A 21848-nucleotide genomic window follows, 5' to 3' on the forward strand; every position below is an offset into this window, starting at 1 on the left:
TCACATTTCAGACCTGCATTTTTTTCCTCAACAAAATATGCTCAAAAAGTGTGTAGTACGGTATATATTTAATTTGTGAGGTTTCCAGAAATCAATACATCCAGTCACAGCAGCAACAACTAACACAAGTGGGAATCAGCTCAAGTCCATTTGACCATCCGCTCTGCTAAATGTGTCAGTAAAATTGCAGTTATTGTGCTTCAACATTGTTTCTGTCAAGTTTTGAAGCTTCCAAAACATAAACGCGACCCTGTTTTGAAGTATTTCTTTGAGCTCTTCAAATACCTTCCTGAGTCGTTTGCAGGAACAACTTTCCCAAATGTGAGATTTGGCGATCTGTGCGACAAAAATGTCAAACTATCACAACATTTAATACACGTAAAAACATCCAACAGCTTCAGCACAAAGCTTCATTTTTAGCAAATTGGTCAAAAGCTCCACTCTGATTAGTTGTACTGTCACAACAAATTCCTGAACTTTGGCTCATTGTCATCTTTAAATTGAGTTTTTTTTCTGGAATAAATACCAAATAAGTCAAAATAAAAACATGTTTTGGGAAATGTAAACAGCAAAAACATTTTAAAGTCATAATATTTGGAATTACTTTCCATTCAAGACTTAATTCAACAAGGTGCCATATGGAGATCCACAAGTGACTTATTTATACACGCGTAGCTTTTGTTAAACATACACAAATAAATATAAAATACAGAGACACACGCACACAAACGCACTGAGTGTCAGGAGACGATACATTCCACCACGTGGCTTTGTTGAAAATAATACGGTTTGTCTACATCGGTCCAAAAAAAAAAAAGTACCAGCTGCCACTCAATGAAGCCAGCATTCAGCTTTTGGCTAGTAACATCCTCCAAGACGCTACAAAAGTAAAGCTTCCACCTACAACTACGCCAACACACGCTGAAAGTACAAGAACAACATCAGCAAACAACAACAACATGATTAAGAGCGTTTTCTTCGGTGCTAACATTTGCTGTCATCAGAACAACATACTGTATAAGTTATGTTTATATCAAGTTCTGTGCAAGACGCTTTGAAGTGGCGATGCCGCTTCCAGACATTTTACAGCATGCTATCCAGGTTATTTTCTGCGTTCTCGTTTGTCGCCGGGCTTTCCGGAGGACTGTACAGATTGTGATAGTCGCGCAGGATGGTGACCACATCATGGTGGCCGAAGTGAACCGCCTCATCCATCGGCGTATTACCCCACCTGCAACATGAATCATCATCCTTTGTAATCTAGTCCACTGTCTGGGCAATTGACTGAAAATCAAGCATGATCATGCCTCTCATAGATTGGTTCTCAAACGGCTTACACAAAGTACTATTTAAAAAAATATTTCGTCCTCCAAAGTACTACCACCATGACCAACATTGAAACAGAAAATTGAAACTTGTGTAGTTAGCCCAGTGGTTCTCGATTATTTTCTGTCATGCCCCCCTAGGAAGAGGAAAACATCTTGCCCCCCCCCCCCACAATAAATAGTATCATTTGTCTATAAAATTGTTATAAGTACACCGTTGCACAACGCTGTATCCTTATTAATGTATAAGAGAATAAAAAGAGAAAGAAATATGGACCAACTTACAACAAAGAATAGCTTTAGTAACTAGAACAGAAAAGATGTAAAGTGCATCTGAAATTCAAAAATAACATTAAATCCTTAATTTAACACTAAATATTTTTGACTGACCATGTCAAACCATACGATACTGAAATATAAAATGACATAAAATCAATAACTAATAATGCATTCAAACTAATCACCAACATTATCTCAGGAGCACAATATTGAAAAAAACTAACCAGCAAAACAAAAAAATATGAAAGAATTTGTGCTTTTTTTTTTTAATCAAAGATGACGTCTGGATTAATGGCTACAATGAGCACGTTTTGCAATGCACAGCTTTTCGAAGCGAGGTTTGAAGCAGGACACAGCAAATACAGGTCCATGCTCAATGTGTAGCAGGGACCTGTATTTTAGTTTACTGAAGTAGCAGTCACAAAGTGGCATGATTGTTGGCAATATTCGGCACGTTTTCGCTGAAAAAAACTCAACCAGCGTGATTGGGGTGCAATGTCTTTAAGTGACCCCTTAATCTATTTGGCTTCATGCTGTCCGCTAACGAAATTTTTTCGACACAGTAAGCACAGCAATCTTTCCTCGTCTGCTACTGCAGTTACATTGAAGCCAAGCGCTACATACGCCTCGTCATATTTCCTCCCAGAGAATGCTCCATGCGCAAACTCTGCCAATGAGAATGCCACTGCCCCCTAACAGAGTGGAGGTGCAACTGCACATTAGTTTAGGACAGTAAAAAAATTAAAAAGCTGTTCCCCGAGGTCAAACGCGACCCCCTTGACGGAGCCTCGCGCCCCACCAGGGGGGTGCGCCCCACTATTTGAGAAACACTGAGTTAGCCCAAGGAGTCATCAAAATTGAGGCAGGGGGTTTATTAAAAAAAATATATTGACAATGACATAATGCAAGAATACGCACAGGAATGTATTATTTATCCTCTGCGAGGAACAACTGACATCACTGTGGCTTATTGAGGAGCTGAGATGTCTCCATGCATATCTCAATGCCTGTGTTGTATTATATACAGTATGTCTGCTTTTCTAACTTGACACTCGCTCCTCCCAGTTAGCTGTAGATTTGCAAATGATGCTCTTTAAATCACTAAATGGCTTAGATTCTGAATACATTCAAGAAATACTCCTGGAATATAAACCCATTAGGGATCAGAGGTCAGCAGCACACAAAATGTTCCATGTAAATAAAGATGCATTGCTGAGAAAGGGCAGCGGATCAGCATTTCAATAATGATTCAATTAAAATAAAGTGCACATCAAACTGTACCCACCAAAATGTTAAAAGCTAACAGTTCTATAAGATTACATGTAAAAGCATTGTACTTAGATTCAACGGAGCTGGACTTGAAAATGTGTTGTAGAGGAAAAGTACCGTTAACTGGATTAAAAAAAAAAAAGAAGACGAAAAAAATCCTTTCAGGCCCTGTAACATTCTGCTTAGTTTGTACATTAATTTGTACATTGTGCTCTCGATGAAATTGATATGAGGCTTGCTCCTGTGCTGCCGCTGTGGTCCCGTGCGACTGAATGGTGGACTTTGATTGCCTTACTTCTTGAAGTGCCGCATGCACATTTGTAAGCTACCCAACGTTGACATTTACGGCTGCAGTAGTTACCTGTCTCTGGGGACTGGGTTGACTTTACAGGCCTCGAGCAAAAAGCGAACCACCTCAGCGTGACCTGAAAGACAAACCAAAACAAATGCGTAAGATGTCAGCTTCCTAAGATTAAAGCTGAGGGAACAAAATGTTATTCGAGCGTCACCTTCGGCTGCAGCCACATGCAGAGCCGTCCTGGAGTCGTAGTCCCTCTGCTCCATGTCCATGGAGGACAACGCAAACCTGCAATGGCAAAACATAGCCTCAGAGATATGCACTATGGAGGACTCAAATAGAATCCAGCTGTCCTGGGTCCCGAATGTTTTTGACGATGTACCTCCTCAGTGCTGACACGTCTCCGGTGTAAGCCGCAAACAACAGATTGATCACAGACTTTACCTGAAAGAACCCAAAGGCCCAGAGCAAAGAAATTAGACAGCTGGATGGATGTTTTCCACCAGGTGGCACGTCACCAAACAAGCTGGCTGGACTATTTGACAACTCTCAGACATGTCATCACTCACCCTCTGATCTCCTCCCTCCCTGCGAGGATCCAGTTTCTTTGCAAAGTGTCTCAAATTGTCATAGTTGTGAAAGTTGAAGAGGGAAACCAGGTCCTGCGACAAAGTTACGGTTATCGGCGCTTGCATGCTATAAATACACTTTAATTTTTGCCGTGCGCACTGGCGGGTCGGACGCACAATGGAGTCGGGACAACGGCGACAGGCCGCAAGCTTGCCCTAACAGGAAGTAGTCTGGCGCCTTTTACAACCGGTTTGGACATTAAGTAGACCGCAACTTGACAATACAGATATATCACTGCCATAAGTCACAGTTTGGTCAATTTCACCCCCATTTTTGGGGGTTCCCCTGAAAAGTGATGATTTTGGAGGAATGTGGATTCCGCTTGATGGTAGCCATGTGTGTCACTGTTTCAACGCAGAGCCCCAACTTCACTTTTATTTAGGAGCGGGTGGAGACGAGCGGCAGCTACAGTAAAAAAAGGAGGACATGCACACTGGAGATTTAAATGGCATGGTACAATCTGGGGGAGTGGGGAACATCAAACCCAACTGAACTGTTGCACAGTGTAGGGGGTTCGGCATCTAGTTTTCATGAGTGGCAAATTAAGATATCCTTTATTTGTCCCACACTGGGGAAATTTACAGTCAGAGTTCAGAAAGGAAACCACAAGGGAGGGAGAGGGGGGGGGGGGGAATGCTCTCCATGATGATGCAATGTTCACACCATTTTTTGGGGAGTTTCCTAAAAAATGATGGCTAGGGAGGTGCGAGGAATTTGCTCCAAGATGATTACCTTTTGTAACGTCATTTATTTACTTGCATGATTAATTTACCCATAAAATGTATTGAGAACTTATCTTTTACAGCGTATTTATTTGGAAAATGTGCCAAACAAAGTGGATTTCAAAATAAAACAAATGTCTCGGCCTGTCACTCGTCTACTTTGAAGAACCGTTTCAGAGATTGGAGGTGCAAGGTTACCGTGCAGAACTGGATGCCTCGCACACTGTTGCCCAGCTTGTCGAGAGGAGGAGACCAACACATGATGCCCATGACATTTGGAACCACAAGCAGGATCCCGCCGGCGACGCCAGATTTAGCTGGGAGGCCCACCTGAAACCATTTGGAGTATATGCGTGGCGTACATCGTGTGGCAAAGGCCTCTTAACGTTTTTTCTCAAGGCACGCATGTCAAACTCAAGGCTCAGACTGATGACTGATTAGTGGATTCACATGTTTAGTTGGATGTACGATATTTGTTACGGATCACCAAGAAGTCGTTTAAGAAGTCGTTTTACTTCTCATACATTTTTGGTAAAAAAAACTAAATATTGTTAACATTGAAAAGTTTTTCCCCCCACCAAGTTAGTGGTGTGAAGTAGTAGTGGTATAATCTCAGTTGCAGCTCAAGACTCGACTTAAATAGACCGCATACTATGATGTGAAAATGAAACTTCAGATTTGCTTCATGAAGCAGTTGTATTTTTTTGACTCCTCGAGATTGGCCCTTTTGGTTTAAGTAAAAGGGTTTAACAAAACGGCAAGTCGGTGTGCCTTCAGCCTAAAGTTGAACAGTCAGTCCCATTGAGGTGAGTCAAACAAACACAGCAGCTGGTTCATGAAGCAAATTTGAAGCTTCATTTTCCCATCACTAAGAAATAGTAACCTTTGTTTCATTCTATGCGCTACAATCGCTCGACAGGGCATAACAGTGGCCAGTGATGAAAATGAGTTTGACACCCCTGCCCTAGCGGGACACCGATACTTACATGGAAAGCAAACTGTCCAGAGAAATCATACATTCCACATGAGTGCATCAGGCTGAGAGTGTTGCGCACTGCCTCCGGGCTCAGCACGCGCTCTCCTGTGATGGGACAGAAGCCACCGTTGGCGAGGGTTGCTGCCATTACGCTGGCACTCTCGCAGGTCACCTCTATGGAGCACAACTGACAGGAAAACAATCACACTGTCACGACGTCAATCTCCAGTGGATTTGCTGCTCAACTTTTACCTGGAAGTAGAAGTCCAAGATGGATGTCATGTCTGTTCCTTCTGGAAAACACTGCGAGGACCCCAAAAACAAAACACAGTTGACATTTGACTCTGCTTATCTCAGAGGCTGGAGGGAGGAGAAAAGACGAGCCAGACTTGAACATGTGCCTTTCATGTCACTCAAGGTCACCTGAGAGTTGGGCTGCCCAAGTCCAGTCCTCAAGGGCCCCCATTCATCCTGTGTGAGATGTCTCCCTTCTCCAACACACCAAATAATCAGGAGCATTATCAGGGTTCTCAGAACTTGCTGATGAGCTGATCATTTGAATCAGGTATGTTGGAGGAGGGAGACATCTAAAACCAGCTTGTCCTCAGTATCTCGAGAACTGGATTGGGCACCCCTGCTGTACAGCATGAGGGGCAAACAGAAGGCCAGGGGGCACCGATCTGGCTGGCCACTTCATTTTATGAGACTCACCCAATATTTCCTGCTAAATTGATTTTGATTCACTTGGGTAGAAAATATGTGGCAGTATTGTTATTAGGGGAGCGCAATGGACGGAGGTAACAGGTGCCAATGGAATCTGACCTTTTTTTCCTTCAGGTAGTAGCCGATGGCAAAGTTTCTGTCTCCGGACTCACGCTCAGACTGGAACCTGGGGCACGCACAGAATGGATTAGCTTCACCTGAATCGCAATTCAATATCGGCGCTCTGTTGAACTCACGTGGCGTTGCTGAAGCCGACATACTCGTTTCCCGCCAATTTGTTCATGAAGTTCATGACCTGCACTTATCACTCACATTCATTAGAATGAGCACGTGGAGTACAGTGGTACAGTGACTCAATCTAATTGACAAGTTTTTTGTTGCTAGTCCAAATTTGAGTAAAGTGCTATCATGTGTGGTGGCGTCAAGGTAGCAGTAGCTTTCGGGTTGTTGGACATGCGAGTGTGTAAAAAAAAAGTGGTCGTAGATGTATGACAAATGTAGGTGGTAATACTCACGTAATCAAACTTCTCAGCATTGCTGGCTCCTTGCTGAAACACAAATTGAACACATTCCCCATTTTTATCATTCTAGTCACTTTTACGAAATGCAAGTCTCAGCATAAGTGTATTTGTTCGTGTCTGACGTTCAAGCCACAAGTCGCTTTTCATATTGTACAGCAGGGGGCACTCTTGAGATCATTCGTGAAAGTGGCCCAATGTTTCGTGAGTAAGCGTACGTGTGCACACGCACGAAGTACGTGTCATGCTGCTTTCCACCAAATCCCCATTCTGAGCGATTAAATCCTTAATCTACTTGAGTGCACTAATCTGGCATTTCTGAACACTTGCCAAACTAACTCAATTTGAATCAACGGTGTGGTAATAAAGATCCGCTACTTGATTTTGTTGTTGTGTGTTCCGTTTGTTACCTTGATGAGAGATGTGCAGACGATGGCGCCGGCGTTCACCATGGGGTTGTGTGGTTTGTCTGCGGCACAGTTTCAGATCGCGTCAGAAAGGTCACTTCTCTCACAGAAGTGACATAAAATGACCGCATGCCAAAAGCAATAGAAAAACGCAAGTTGACCGCGGAGTTTTTACAGACGGGCTTCGTAGGACAGGAGGTTGCAGAATTCTGGTACTTTTCACACAAGTTGATTTCAGTTGAATTTGTAAAGCCCAACGCCTAAAAGGGTTGAGCAAGAAAAATGCAGAGGCGAGTCTTGCAAAGCTTAAGGAAAGACGTCCTTTCATGTGCAAGTGGAATGGGACTTTCTGGGGGATTTATGGATGCCGAGATTTTCTTTTGGTTAATTTTATTAATACCTGCAGGTTGAGTCAGGGAACGAGTAATATTTAAATCAACATGTATATAAATCAGCATGTATTGTATGTTTTTCTTCACTAATGGAAAAAACAAAACCACAAAAGCCAATAGTCAATAAAATATCAGATCTACTTTGTTCTCCTTAGAAAGCAGTTGTTGTTGTTCATGCTATTTGATCGTTTTGTCTGGATGTGTGCAAAATGTTCCTATTTGCGCTTATTATTAAACTCCTGGAATGGAAGCTTGTCTGAGAAGGCCCAATCTGCTCCGATACAAGCCATGCATGCATTCATCCCTTTTTTTCCGCATTGAACCTCATTAGCTTTGTGGATGAGTTCAAGCCTAACCCGGCTGACTTTTGGCGAGACGCAGAGTGCACCGTGGAGTGTTGGCCAGCCAATCGCAGGGCACATAAAGATAAACAACCATGCACACTCACATTCACACCTATGGACAATTTAGACCAGGGGTCCCCAACCTTTTTTGCCCCACGGACCGGTTTATGTCAGACAATATTTTCAGGGACCGGCATTAAAGATGTGGCAGAAATAATACAACAAAATAATGTGCTATGAGCTGCATGAAAACTGGTGTTTTTGAAATATAATAACAATAAACACATCCATCCATTTTCCGAACCGCTTAATCCTCACTAGGGTCGCAGGGGGTGCTGGAGCCTATCCCAGCCGTCTACGGGCAATAGGCGGGGGACAGCCTGAACAGGTTGCCAGCCAATCGCAGGGCACACAGAGACGAACAACCAAGCACACTCACACCTAGGGACAATTTCGTGTGTTCAATCAGCCTGCCATGCATGTTTTTGGAACGTGGGAGGAAACCGGAGTACCCGGAGAAAACCCACGCATGCCTGGGGAGAACATGCAAACTCCACACAGGGAGGCCAGAGCTGGAATTGAACCTCCGCACTGTGAAGTTGACGTGCTAACTACTGGACTACTGGGCCGCCCACAATAAACACAAGGAGCGTATAATCTGGCCACAACACTCTGATCGCGTAGTAATGTTTAATGCATTCAAAATACGATACAATGCAAATTTAAAGTGCATGAAAATGACGACTCACCACAGCCCCGAGCTTCATTTTCTGACACCAGACGGTCCCATCTCGTGGTAATAGGACACAATGACATCTCAAGTGTGTGTTTTATGTCCAGTCTACTTCGTAATTGTGTTTTAGTCGCCGTTGCTGCAGAAAACCCCTGGCTCACACAGGTAGCATGTCGGAAATAGCTACAGTGCTCTTGTGGCAATCTCAGAATATTCAGCCATAACTTTAATCCAGTTGTCTCGAATGTCCTTTTAAGGCGGCCGTCATTTGCCTCCAGCAGTTTTTTTGGAACAAATTTTTGAAAGTCTTTTTTTTGGGGGGGGGCGCGTTCTTTAAGGCAAGTTCTTTCTGTGCGGCCCGGTACCGGTACGCGGAATGGCGGTTGGGGACCACTGATTTAGACTCTTCAGTGAACATAACATGCTTGTTTTGGAGAGGAGGGCGGAAGGTGGCGTAGCCACCAAAAAAACCTTAACGCACGGGGACAACATGCAAGGTCCACAAAGGAAGGCCGGATGTGAGAAAACTGAGACGGATGTGCTAACCACTCAACAGCCACACAGCCCCCTTTGCAACCTCCCATCAATATTTCATGTCGCCTCCAGAAAAAGCTCTTCTTTCGGCCAGCCACCAAAGTCGGAGGCGTGCCGGTGTGCTTCCTCACCATCTTCATTCAAGAAGAGCTTGTTGAAGCGCAGGCCGCTGGGCTCTTTGCCAATGAAGCGGTGCACGTACTCGGTGCCGTGGTCGTGAACGGCAATGGCGTATTTCAGTGGCTTCACGCAAGACTGCAGACAAAAGGGCACCTTGGTGTCACCTACCGTGTGCCTGGAAAAAAGACGCACGTTAATGGTGCTTAGTGACTCCTTGCAGGCGCTGTATAGTGAACGCCTGCTTTGTTGATGCATTTGCCACAGCACTGGGCTACGCTGGAAGACGCGCCGCGTAACAGATAGAAAACGTTAAGTGTCTGTTCGAATGCTCTCTTTGTGTATGTTGCCGTTCCGAATGTGTTGAAGTTGTTTCTAAAGCGCAATACATCTTGATTTATATTGTGCTTAAAAACCAGAACCAGAAAAACCCAGAATTTCTCCATTAGCTCATCTTTCGCGTTTCATGATATGCTAGAATTAAGGTAGCGAATGTTTGGAAGGATTGCATGGTTTAGCTGGAAATGTTGGCCACCAAATATTTGAGGTTGAATTTGTTTTTGTTTCAATTTAGCAATAAACTTCCACTGAGTGACTGGAAGCCAGCACACTCTGCCCTTTCGATTTTGGAGAAGTGGGACGTTCAAGTGACATCATACGAAAGTCTCCTGTTCCTTGACAGCGAGCGTGAGAACAGGTGCTCAGGAATATTGTAAGCATAAATGTGCTTTAATAAGAGAAATGCTTTAAGTGTGTGGGAGTGGTAAAACAACACCCCTGTCCCCCAACGTCTTTTATATGATCTCTTCTTTCTCATCTATTTTCACTGATCGTGGGTGGGTCTGTTATGTCCATTTTTCACTGTACTGGCATATACATTACCAAGCAATATTGTACCTCTGACCGTCGACGGTGCACAAGGAGACGGCCCACAAGTCTGGGCTGAAGCGAGCAAGCTGGGGAATGTAGTCAGCCACCTGCAGGAACATTTCTTTGGTAGCCATCCAATGTGTGCACTCAGCCAGGCCGGCCTATGTTTGGTTGCTCACCTGTCCCCCAGACATGTTCTTTGCATTGTCGTACAGTTCGCCAATGTGGCGGCAAAACGGTTGGAAGTCCGGGATGACAAATTTCTTACGAAAGGCTTGAGTGAGCAGCACAATGTTGCTCTGCACACATCTGCACACAAAAGGAAACATTGTATTTTGGATAAAAGTGGGCATAGTACCCCCCCCCCCCAACCAACACACACACACACACACACACACAGCACACACACACACACACACACACACAGCACAATTTACATCAGTTCACACCAGTGTTGTGTCCAAGGACCGGCAACCCAAGGCCAAGGCCAAGGACTTGGAACATTTTCCGAGGCAAGGGGAAGGACTAGAGAAATTTTCTGAGGCCAAGGCCAAGGACCAAGGACTGATTTTGAAGCTGAGGCCTAGCCGAGGACATGTATAAAACAATGCTATCATACCACTTGGCAGGTCCTCATGATTTGCAACACCCCTCCGCCATAACCCTTTGCACTCCCTAACTCTTGAATGAAGTGTTTTTATTCAAAGAGTAGGACAGTCAGGGTACGTGTTATTTATACTGAGAAAATAAAATCATATGGTATACATTTATGAATTAATGTTTTAGTGCAGTAGTTTCTTAATATGTAGTAAATCAACACTCAACAGGCATGACGTGGCACGGAACACAAGTTGAGAAATGACTGCATAGAAGTCAATCACTGACTGCAGAAAAAGCGGTAATCTCTCAGTGATAATTTTACAGTTTACCGGCAGCGAGTCCCATGGACTCGCTGATCAGAAAACTATGAGTGCCATTATGCATTGAGAGAGTCCCAAATTTCGAATTCTGAAAGGGTCTACTTATTCAATTGCATATAATAATAACACAAACAACAACATATACATACAATGATAAACAAATGCTGCTAAATTTTAAATAATTCAGGAGCAGGCCTGAGGATTTCGGAAATTCATGGTAACCGTTTTTCGGTTCCGTCGGATTACCCAATGGGAAACCACGATTACAAATGTTGGGTTCCGTAAACGTTCATCATGGGAACCCATTTTTCTATTTTGACTGATATTGATAAACAAGAATTTCGAAACTCAAAAGTATAATGTTTCAAGGGTCAATGTTTGAAAACTAGGCATTAACAATGAACATTATATCAGCAGCCGTGTACTCCAGGTTGGATCAAAAACTGGTGTACTCATGTGGCATCATCAGGGTATTTTTTCCAATCTCACACTGCAAAGATGAATTGACTGGTAATCATTAATACAGACATTGTTTACGATGATACTAGTGCAGCGTGTTATACCGGAGACAAATTCCTTGTGTGTTCTACATATGAAGTGTAATTTGGAATTCCCTCTCTATTCCTGTAGGTGGCCTTAGAATGTCCCCCTGGCGTCAGTAACACGATTCTATTCTATATTTGCTGGTCAGGGAGAATCCAGTTTCAGCAGTGTGTGCAATCCTATAATAAGGTAAAGTGGCTGTTGCCGTCCATCACCAACAGCGCTGGTCAAGATCTCCTTTTTTAGGACTGAAGTAAACTAGTAGATTGAAAACCGCAGCTGGTGCACAAAGCCATGACATCAGCTCCTTGCGAGGTATAAAAGATACGGGCCTGACAGGGGAGGGAGGCTTTTTACATCCATGCCTTGGGCCACTCAACTTTTTGGAAAGACTTCACTCTGACATTGGTAGAATAAAATCTTTTCCCAATCAGCCGTGGTCCCTGAAGTGCTCATTCGTCGGGAAACAGCCACCGATCACCGAGTGTTTTTTTGAAGACCAGCGAAGCAGCAAATACCATATATCACACATACTTGGCCAATAAAGATGATTCTGATTCTGATAAGTATTGATGTGGCTTGACATCCTCTTCCCAAGACGATGCATGTGTAATTTACGATCAATTTGACGAAAGAATTTAACACACGCCATCTTGAGTTCTACCAACAGTTAAACATGAGCATTACTACACCTTCGACGAATGTTTTATTCATAAAGTTACCATGCTACGACCAGTAAATTATAGAATAATCAATCCTGTTTCATATTATTTTTCACAGCGATTAGCCTACAAATCTAATGGCCAACTTGCCTCGTAATCGTGCCTCGCGTCGTATCTCGCTCTCACGTTCTGTGCATACGTCACAGGTGAGTTTAGTGATACGCCCTTTGGATGATTCATACGAAAAATCAGACTACAATTCCCATTTCTTAAATATCGTAATTAGTAGACCTTTGTAAGTTTTTTTCGCCGCCATCTCAAACTTTCATCCGCGCGATTCTTCAGTTTGCGGACTAAAATAACAACCCGCATGCGCACATAACGTCAACTGTTGCGTCGCCCCCGCCCCCCCAACACTGAAAACAAAACAAAACGAAAGTAAATAAGAAACACACTCACACACTACACCACACCACAAACACACATACAGGCGCAGTGAAATCGCGTTGATCACACAGTCAACTCGTGTGCGGTGACTTTTATAGTTCAACTATTTTTTGGTACCGTGAAAATGACGCCACGGAAACGACACGCTACCGGTAACGGTTGTTATTGTGAAATCCTCATGCTTGCCGTAGTTTGTTTGTTTTGACTAAGAAATTTACCTGGGTCCCAAAAACGCACATTGTTTAGTTCTAGGACGCAGAGGTAACGGGATGGCTGATCTCTAAACATTCTCTGAGTACTACCATTATTACCACTAACCACTAATACTACATTAATTAATTTAATACCTTCAACCTCACAATGATAATAAAAATAATTAAATCAACCATTATTTTAAACTATGTATTATCAATATTCATTATTCCAAACATGAGACTGGAATCGAGCAAAAGGACTCCAAATCCCAACGGCCAAAACCGGAAGTGCCGGCATTATTGACTCCAGCTGTAACGCAAATTAGTTGGTTCAAACAAACATTCTAGTGCCACCACACAAACAATACAATACATACATGCAGACGTGACGACTGTGCAAAAAATAACTAAATAAAACTAAAATAACTAAATAAAAAAAAATACACCACTGTTACAGAAAGGCTTTACACGCTATTTAAACTGCCGATCGAACAGAACGAACCGTGATTGAAACCAACTGTGATGCCGCTCTTTACACGTTGCACTGACACTGAGATAAAGTCATCAACATGGGTTTCCCTGGATGGATTTTGTTTGATTTCTCCATAATTTTTGCGGTCCCCGGGCCCACTTTATATCTGTGGAATGAAGGATTAAAGGATCAAATCCTTCATTGTTTCCGATGACCGGCAACCCAAGGACAAGGACTTGACTCTGAGGCCAAGGGCAAGGACCAAGGACCGACCTTCGGTCCTCGAGGCCAAGGACCGGCTCGAGTAACACATCACCGGTTCACACATATCCTAACATGTCTTTGATATGCCTTCATTAGGAGGGCGGTCAAGAATTACAGGTCACATGTCACTTTTGACCTTTGCCTGTGGTGAGGGGGTAGTCGTGTTAAACCCGGCTCCTAAATTACTAGGCCAACGCTAAACAATGCTTTCATTACAATGACGACCCCAACACTAAAAAAAAAAAACGCAAATAATTGGAATGTGTTGCATCATATCTTCTCTCTTTCATATGCAAGCCCTTGGCAATTTGTGTGCAGGTCTCTCACTAAAATTTCAAATTACTCAAATTCTTTCTCAACTCAAAGCAGTTTCTGCCATTTGCAACAAAACAAGGCAGTGGTGTGGAAGCGTCTCTCGGCTAGTTGGGATTTGCGTCTCTGCTATCTCTCTGGCATCCCTCGCTGCAATCCCGGTAGCGTGGGATCCCTGTGGGGGAAAAAAATGCAGCACTCCACCGGCTGGTTGCTCACGTGGTTCCTGCATGAGGCTTAGCTCTATAAATAAACTCTGGAAGACAACGCAGAGAGAGGATCACAACCATGAGCCGTCATCACGCCCCCGGCTCAGGGAGTCAACCTCATCTGTCGGGCATCGCCATCACACTTCCCAAGCAACCTGCTTTGCTTTGGGGTGAAAGTGCTCAGAGAGGTACGGTGGGGCGAGGCCATTTCAAGATAATTTTGCTGCTGTAAATTGAGGATTTCTCCATTGTGAAACTAATAAAGGTTTTCTTATGAAAAGATTAAGCATTTTCTTCAAATGTGCTCAAGATGATTCATTTTATGTTGCGGAAAACTGGCATTTGAACAGGGGGTGTAGACGTCTATATGTTGGTTTGGGTTTTTTTGCTCTCAGGCTGTGTGCTGGCTTCGGTCCAATCGGGACCAACATCAGTGAATATGGATGAGGACCCTGAGGAGCTTTAATTGTGTTTCTTCACAATAAGAGTCAGTTGTGTTCGTTTAAAAACATACTTCTTGAAGAGGTGTCTATCCAGGGCTCCATCTGAGGTTGTTTTCATTGTCACCTTCAGCATCTCCATACATTCTTTCAACCGGGGGTCTCCTGTGCGAAGCCCAGTGGATTTGAGAGCCTGTGGAGAGCGGAAGGGTGCATGACTGAGTAATTCATCAAAAGTAAGTTCAAAAAGAAAAGAAGAAAAGCACAGCACATTTCTTGATTTAGACTTGGGTTGCAAAATGTACAGAAAATGTCAATGAGTAGTTAAGTGGGGGGAATTTGGAACAGTAATTAAGTTTTATTTCAATGAAACATAAATGTTGGGTTAAATATGGCTCTACCCCTCACCTAACCCATTAGAAAACAAACAAAACTATACCACAACCCCCATCCAAAAATACAAACAAAATCCCATTCAATTTTTTACATAATGAGAGAACCTTGCCTCAACCGTGGCCTTACTTCTGCATTTTGACTGACGCTTTTCGGTTAATGGTCTCTTCATATTCAACGGTACCCGTCTGCAAACTGCTTGTTTTAGTCAGGATTATAACCCCCTGGCCTCCCTAATTAATAGCCAACATTCCATTTATTCCTGTTTGGGTCACTTCAAGGCCTATAAAATTCCCAGCGAAATTTTCCAAACAGTCCTTATTTGGACTCACTGTGGTGAATTTGTGTGCTGGGATCTTCTCTTGGCCTTCAGCTATGGTGTAGAAGAGCAGGTCCTCCAGGCTGGGTAAAATACCTGCCTTTCTTCTCCTGCATGAGAGACACACAGACAGACAGACGGACGGACAGGTGAGCTGACACTCAAACTCACTGAGCAACACATCACAAGTCGGGTCAAGTCATTGCATGTGCACCCAAGTGCTATTGCCAGACTACCAGCCAGAGAACGCCATCGTATTGCAGTTTTCCAATCAACCTCAACGCAGCAGCTGCTGTTTGAAGGTCAAATTAAAGCAACACAAAATAGTGAACGGCAAATGTTCCCACAGAGATGAACGAATGCACTCAGGCGTGGACCCGGCTGGTACTCGCAGCGGCAAAGCAAGTTAGTTAGGTCAGGAGATCGCGGGCCGGCGACACTCAGCTACGATCCAAATCGAATCAACATTTGATTGGGATTTGCACAAAGCTGTCTGCTCACAGGCCGCTGGATTGCATGATGGGAGACAGGCCAGTGTGCCGCGAGAAGCAAAGCTGCTCACAATTTGGACACTTTCAGACATTTTTCTTTCTGGAGTCCAGAAGATCATGGGGAAAGAGTGCCGATGAGGAGAGATTTGAAAAAGGGGAGGAGGCGGGGTAGGCGGACAAGGTCAAGGAGTCGAGCAGCTTCGGGAAGTTAATGGGGACATTTAAAGGAAGCGGCAGGCGTGGGGGTTGGGGGGGGAGGGGTCTACCTCTACTGATGGAAAACACACCCAAAGTCAAATTAAAGTAAAAATATACTTACAAAGCAAAGCAAGCAGATCAAGATGAACATAAGGAAGAGAATGTGCAGAGGAAATATTAATGAATTTATGACGATGACCAATACAGCAGAAACAATTGGCAGAGATGTGCGTGGCGTACAGTACTGTGCCATTTTTTTCATCCACCTCCCGCTCTTTTGTTGCAGTTTTGCAGTTATTGTTACATACCGTCACAGAAAATAAAAGGACAAACCCTGCGAGCAGAAATACGACAGCTACTTGTTGACTACTGATACTGTAAATGCGAATGGCTACCAGTTTGATGCACACTTCTGAAATTTGTTCAAATTATTTTGAACTACATATATTTTAATCATCAATAAATGTTGTCGATGCGAAGACACTGAATGTGTCAATGATTTCTCACATTAATTACCAACAATGATTTCATAGGGTCGGAAACAGATGAAAATCAATTTGCAACACATTATTTTCATTCTGTGCATTTCTGCAAGCTTAGATTTTCTACAAAATTCATAGGAAATCACAATGTCCCATGACTGGTGATCCCTTTTTAAAGAACCCTTTGGGCTACTCATGTAGTCATTGAGGCCACCACATTGGTGGGTCTGCATTAGCTGTTTCCATGCAACGTGCAACGTTGGAGCTCCACAAACCAGAAAGGAGCCTGCTCACTACTTTTCTTTTTTTTAATTATTCTCTCTCTCTCTCTCTCTCTCTCTCTCTCTCGTTAAGCAATTTTCTAGATTTTTGCTGATTTGCAAGGCCCACCGATTATTGTGGTCGATAGCGAAATAAACATGCAGCTTGCCAAAAGAAAGTTGAGACTCTCTTTAGGTGAAAAAAAGGTTTGTTTCCATCTTTTTCGGTTCTTTAGCAAACAGCATGAGAAAATAGCCAAATTTCCTCAGATTTCCATTTTCTGAGTGAAAAAGACTTTCGTAAAAACATGCATTTCAAGCATAATTTCAAGTACGGCACCACTATTTTTTGCTTCTGTGACATTTCAAACATTTAAATAAGACTTTCTCTTTACAAAACAACACCACAAAAGGGTGCATTTGTGTCACCTTCACCCTGCAATTTATGCATATTTTTTGTGCAATTTCCCTGACACAAGGGCACAAAACAGGCCCTACACCCACATTCTGTTTTCACTTGGCTTGCTTTTGCGACTTTCGCTGCAGAGTGGCATTTGCATGAGGCAGACAATGTTCGTGCCTACAGGGCCGCTTCTGATGCTGCTTCTTATTTTTGCACGGACAAAAGCGTCCTGCCGCTTTGAGGAACTCCTGTCCTGAGTCATGGTGGAAGATTTTCTTCCCCAAAAGCAATCCTCACAGGTTAATTGTTTTGATTTCTCCATCGATACTGGTTAAAATGCACTCTCTAGTACTAACTATACGCTGCTCCACCCAACTCTACCCTACTCCACAACTCCCCCCAACCATTCCTCCCACGCATCTTCCACTTGTTCTGCAGCATGAACCTGGCTGATCCCTGAAAACACACTGTTATCTGCTGGAAAGATTTGTAATTATTCACAATGCAGTCAAACATGATCCTTTGCAAGAGGCTGCATTAGGTCCTTCTGCACACTATGGAAAAAAAAAAGAAGAAAGAAACAATATATGAATACGTCACGGGTAGGCGGCCGTGGCGGGTTTTCAAGACGTGTTTATACGTCATGGGAATTGAATGATTTAACAGTGGGCCCATGCATTCCCCTGAGTGGCATTCCAGCTACAAATCGTCATTATAAAATTCATAAGAGAGCAAACAAAGCTAAAACCCTCCTGGCGGAACATCTGCAACATCTGTAGCAGTCAGATTTGAGAGTACTTTTCCAGCTCAGCTGCTGAAAGTCAACGTGATGGATTCTGTACTGGTGCAGGTGCTCCACTCACCACAAACGAGCCTTCAGTGGAAGGAGAATGGCTTAACAGTAACTCAGAAATCAATCTGGCAATGACGCATCTGCTGTCGAATGTCATCGTGACTGAAGACCTGAAGTGATGGGCAGTGTGCCAGCAAGCAGCTTTGACTACACCAATTGTGGAAAAATCCGAGCGCTGTGAAAATTCCACAAGCCCACTTTAGCTCGATCAGTCATTCTCGCAGTTTCACCAACTGAGCATACTACTGTTTTATTGAACTTTTTGTGGAAGACATTTGCATTGAACGCATTTTTGTATTTCCCTTTATTTGAAAGCAGTCTTAATGTTTTAAGTGTACATAATGATGCAGGGGGGTTAAATGTACTTTTTAGGAATAAAACCTTTGGCTCACTTGAGCATACTACGCTACTGTATGTTAATGTTGGTCATGATGACACTGGACTGGCAGGGTGAAGTACTGACTTATCTGGTCCTAGGTGTCAATAGTTTGAAAGCCACTGAGCTAAATAATTGCTTTGGGTCTCCTGGTTTAAAGTTGCCCTTTGTTCAAAGGACTCTTTTTTTTCATAGCAACTTTCCCCATTGAAAAGAATTGAGGTGCCAGTCACCTATTGCAATCCCACCTAAAAAAACACCTCCCGTTTTTTCGGTCCGTGTTTTAAGATCAAATAGCAGAGTTGTAAAATTGAAAAACAGTTTATTGCAGGGGGTTATGTTCCAAAAAGAAACCATGATAAGTGAAATCCGCAAATTCCTTAGCTTTATTTTTTTTTTACAATTATTATACAATACTGTACTACAGAATTTAAAAAAAAAATAAAATATAAATGTTTTCTTACAAATAATTATAATTTTAGAAATACTGATTGGCCAGCAACCGATTCAGGGTGTCCCCCGCCTACTGTCCGGAGACAGCTGGGATAGGCTCCAGCACCCCCCGCGACCCTAGTGAGGATCAAGCGGTTCGGAAGATGAATGAATGAATGAATGTAAAATAATACTTTTAATAGTCAATACGGGGTTAGGGTTTGGACACTCGGTGATTCAAACTCACAAGTAGGGGCGCTCATAGGGAAAGCACAACTGCAGTATGCGGAAATGTGAATCTTAACATACAAAATTAGTTACTTGACGGTTATAAAGGGAACAGCAACTAAATTGCGGCTTTTCTGGTACGCCTCTGAAATAAAGGTGAACCCAAAGTGAAAGTGACTCTCACATAACAGATGTGATTGCTCTTTGGCCGTCTTTGTTGATTCAGACTTGCTGCCACAGAGCATGTTGGTTAACATTGTGATTTGGGATTGAACAATTTACCGATAAAATGGTAGGACACACATATAGGGGTTTGTTAACATACAGTATATTTTACATTGTTTCTCTGTGCGGCCTAATACCAAATGGCCCGTGGACCGGAACTGGGCCACAAGACAGCGGTGGGGACCCCTTCTTTATAAAATGATTATTTGAATACAAACAATGGCACAACACATGGAAGAAGGGGCAGCACAACATCTCATTAAATTGAATAAAAAAAGAAATGTAATTTTCCTTTCATTTTCATGGGGAAAGGTGATACACGTGTTTTGAATTCCGTTCAGGGAATAAACACTTTACTCGATTAAGTACAGCTAACAGACTATTCTACTTCGGTACAGTAACTAAGTATGTAGTTACTTTTCATCAGTGCTCCAACAGCCTCAAGATGGAGTAGCTAACAACTGGCTGTAGAAATATTTCAAGAGGCTAACATTTGTGAGGTACCGTGGGGAATTGTGAGCTAACTAATCCATTTTTTTCCATGTACGTGTTACTCTAATAATAAAGTCCTGAGTCATATATGAAATTACACGAAAGCGTCTTTTCTTCAACCCCGTCATTGAAGTTGGGAATGGCTGGCTAAGCATATGCGACGCGCATGGCTTTACTCACTTGTCCGTGGCAGAATCTTTGTTGGCCTCATTGTGTCCGTCTGCTTTGGAACAAAAGCGTCTAGCGTCGTGCTGCTCTGTGGCCGTGGCCGGAGAGCGGCTCCAGTAGCCGGCTGCAAGGGGAACGTGGACTCCGCCTGCCAAACGCCGCTTCAGCTGCCTCTGAAAGATGTCCTTGAGCCCTACCGTTGGTCGTAAATGGAACATTGCAAACTCGGCGTCGACAGAACGAAAACCAAAAGGAGAGCGAATCCTGCAAACAATGAATGAGCGCGTTCGCAGGAATAACACTGAGGAGTAATGGAGTAAGTGAGTAACGGGCGGATTGGACGACGAGTTTGTCGTCACAACCTGAATTGAAAAACTTGATTGGTTTTTGGAAAAAATACTATATTCGCAATCCCATTGGTCAGTTTAGCCGTCGATCATATAACCTTTTGGCTTGGATTGGATACAACTTTAAATATAAAATGTCAATATTTCCCAATAAAGTGCAGTACAAGGCCTGTACAAATATTTAATACCTTTCATTTAACAACAAAGAAACCCAAAATCAGATCAATGATGCCCAATAAAATCGTAACATCTTGGGTGTAATTATTTAATTACTCTAATAAAAAGGATTGCTTTTAGTTAAACTCTTTGGCACATGCATGGAATTCGACTAGGTGGCTAAAGGTCATTAAAGCCATTTCGTATCATTTGCTATTCAGGTCAATAAACAGCGTGTTCAGGAACCTGTTCAGTAATAGTATGTCGTGCTCTCAAACCGGGTGAACTACATACAGTACAGTATAGATGTGCACGACAAGCAATCCTCAACAGACTGATGCGAGTGTTCCTCAAACCCCAGCGCTGTATACACAGCACCACCTTCTGGTCAGACGTGGTTGTTGTAATTTGAAGTGAGAATTAAAATACATTAAGCCAAACATGCATTCTAACAGCCACGTTGTTTGTGGATGTCTATGAATCGTCAAATATTGCTTTGCACAACATTTGCTTTCACAGTCTGATATTGCACATTTGACATAATGTTGTACTTGACTTAACTTGAGTGTCCATGGAAATGCTTTCCGGACAGCGAAATTTATCTTTGCAAAACATGTGCGAATAGATATTATTTAAACAATATCTTGCAAGTTGTGTTGCTTATTTTAGCGCCGTGATTATCAAATGCGCGATGTGAAAATTGCCAAGAAAAGTGCCACTTTTCTCACTTCCCAAAGTTCATTATTGTGTAAAAATCCCCTCCACACGGAATCACATCTTCTCTCCACCCACACATTCTGCTAAAGCTTTCAAAATGAGGCTGATGGGTGCGCTCTGCAGATCCCTCCCACGTTGCTTAGTGGCTGGCTGCCGCCCACCACCAACCCCGTGGAGCCGCCCACTTCCAACCATTGCCACGGCAACCTATCATCATCATCATCATCATCAGTGACTTGAGCCGGAGGAGGACAGGGAGGGGCAGAGGGAAGGGAGGTTTGGCCGTGCAGAACAGGGCTGCCACTGAACAGCAGCGGGCGTAGGCGTTCATGATCTGAGCGATTCTCCAGAGAAAGTCTGAGCGGGCGCGCGCGTGTGCGGGCGTGGACGTGTCTATGTGTGCATGCACGCTTGAGAAAAAGATGGGAACTAACAGAACCTGCGTCAGAGTGAGTCATCAGCTAGTTTCACAATGTCTTGATGTGACGTGAATGCAAATAGCCGACGCGGGGATTCAACCACAACCAGCCGAAAGATCACTTTCAAGTGGGGTCGAGGTGCTCCTGTGACCTGGCTGAACTTCTGCAGCCTGTTCATGGTGGAATACACGAGTGTCAAATTCATTGACACTCAGGGGTCACAAAGTACAGCCTGAGTCGCAGCATTTAACACTGGTCAACAGCACATTTGAATCAGCAAAAGCTTTGT

General features: G+C 43.3%; 1 protein-coding gene and 1 long non-coding RNA gene across 4 annotated transcripts; both read right to left on the reverse strand.

Annotated features, from left to right (window-relative positions):
• Positions 1-51: 51 nt before the first annotated feature.
• Positions 52-20276, reverse strand: LOC127596774 (glutaminase kidney isoform, mitochondrial-like). Of its 3 annotated transcripts, none has more exons than XM_052059619.1 (18): positions 19933-20276; positions 15326-15416; positions 14675-14793; positions 10317-10446; positions 10165-10244; positions 9282-9445; positions 7151-7209; positions 6738-6770; positions 6459-6517; positions 6322-6388; positions 5752-5802; positions 5510-5686; positions 4722-4853; positions 3741-3833; positions 3554-3615; positions 3383-3459; positions 3235-3298; positions 52-1231 (listed from the first exon to the last, which is right to left on the reverse strand). In XM_052059619.1, exons 1-18 carry the CDS (start codon positions 20136-20138, stop codon positions 1084-1086), a joined length of 1812 nt encoding a protein of 603 aa, XP_051915579.1. In that variant the 5' UTR covers positions 20139-20276; the 3' UTR covers positions 52-1083. The 3 variants fall into 3 exon arrangements, with proteins under 3 accessions (XP_051915579.1, XP_051915578.1, XP_051915580.1); XM_052059618.1 differs by having other exon boundaries at positions 15326-15422; XM_052059620.1 differs by lacking the exon at positions 19933-20276 and adding an exon at positions 15814-15845 and having other exon boundaries at positions 15326-15422.
• On the reverse strand, positions 10697-11082 carry LOC127596775 (uncharacterized). The gene is made up of 2 exons (XR_007961560.1): positions 10877-11082; positions 10697-10801 (listed from the first exon to the last, which is right to left on the reverse strand). It is a non-coding gene; the product is annotated as an uncharacterized LOC127596775 (long non-coding RNA).
• Positions 20277-21848: the final 1572 nt, after the last annotated feature.

This window comes from Hippocampus zosterae, chromosome 2, assembly GCF_025434085.1.
Source record: "Hippocampus zosterae strain Florida chromosome 2, ASM2543408v3, whole genome shotgun sequence".
In the NCBI taxonomy this organism is placed as follows: Eukaryota; Metazoa; Chordata; class Actinopteri; order Syngnathiformes; family Syngnathidae; genus Hippocampus; species Hippocampus zosterae.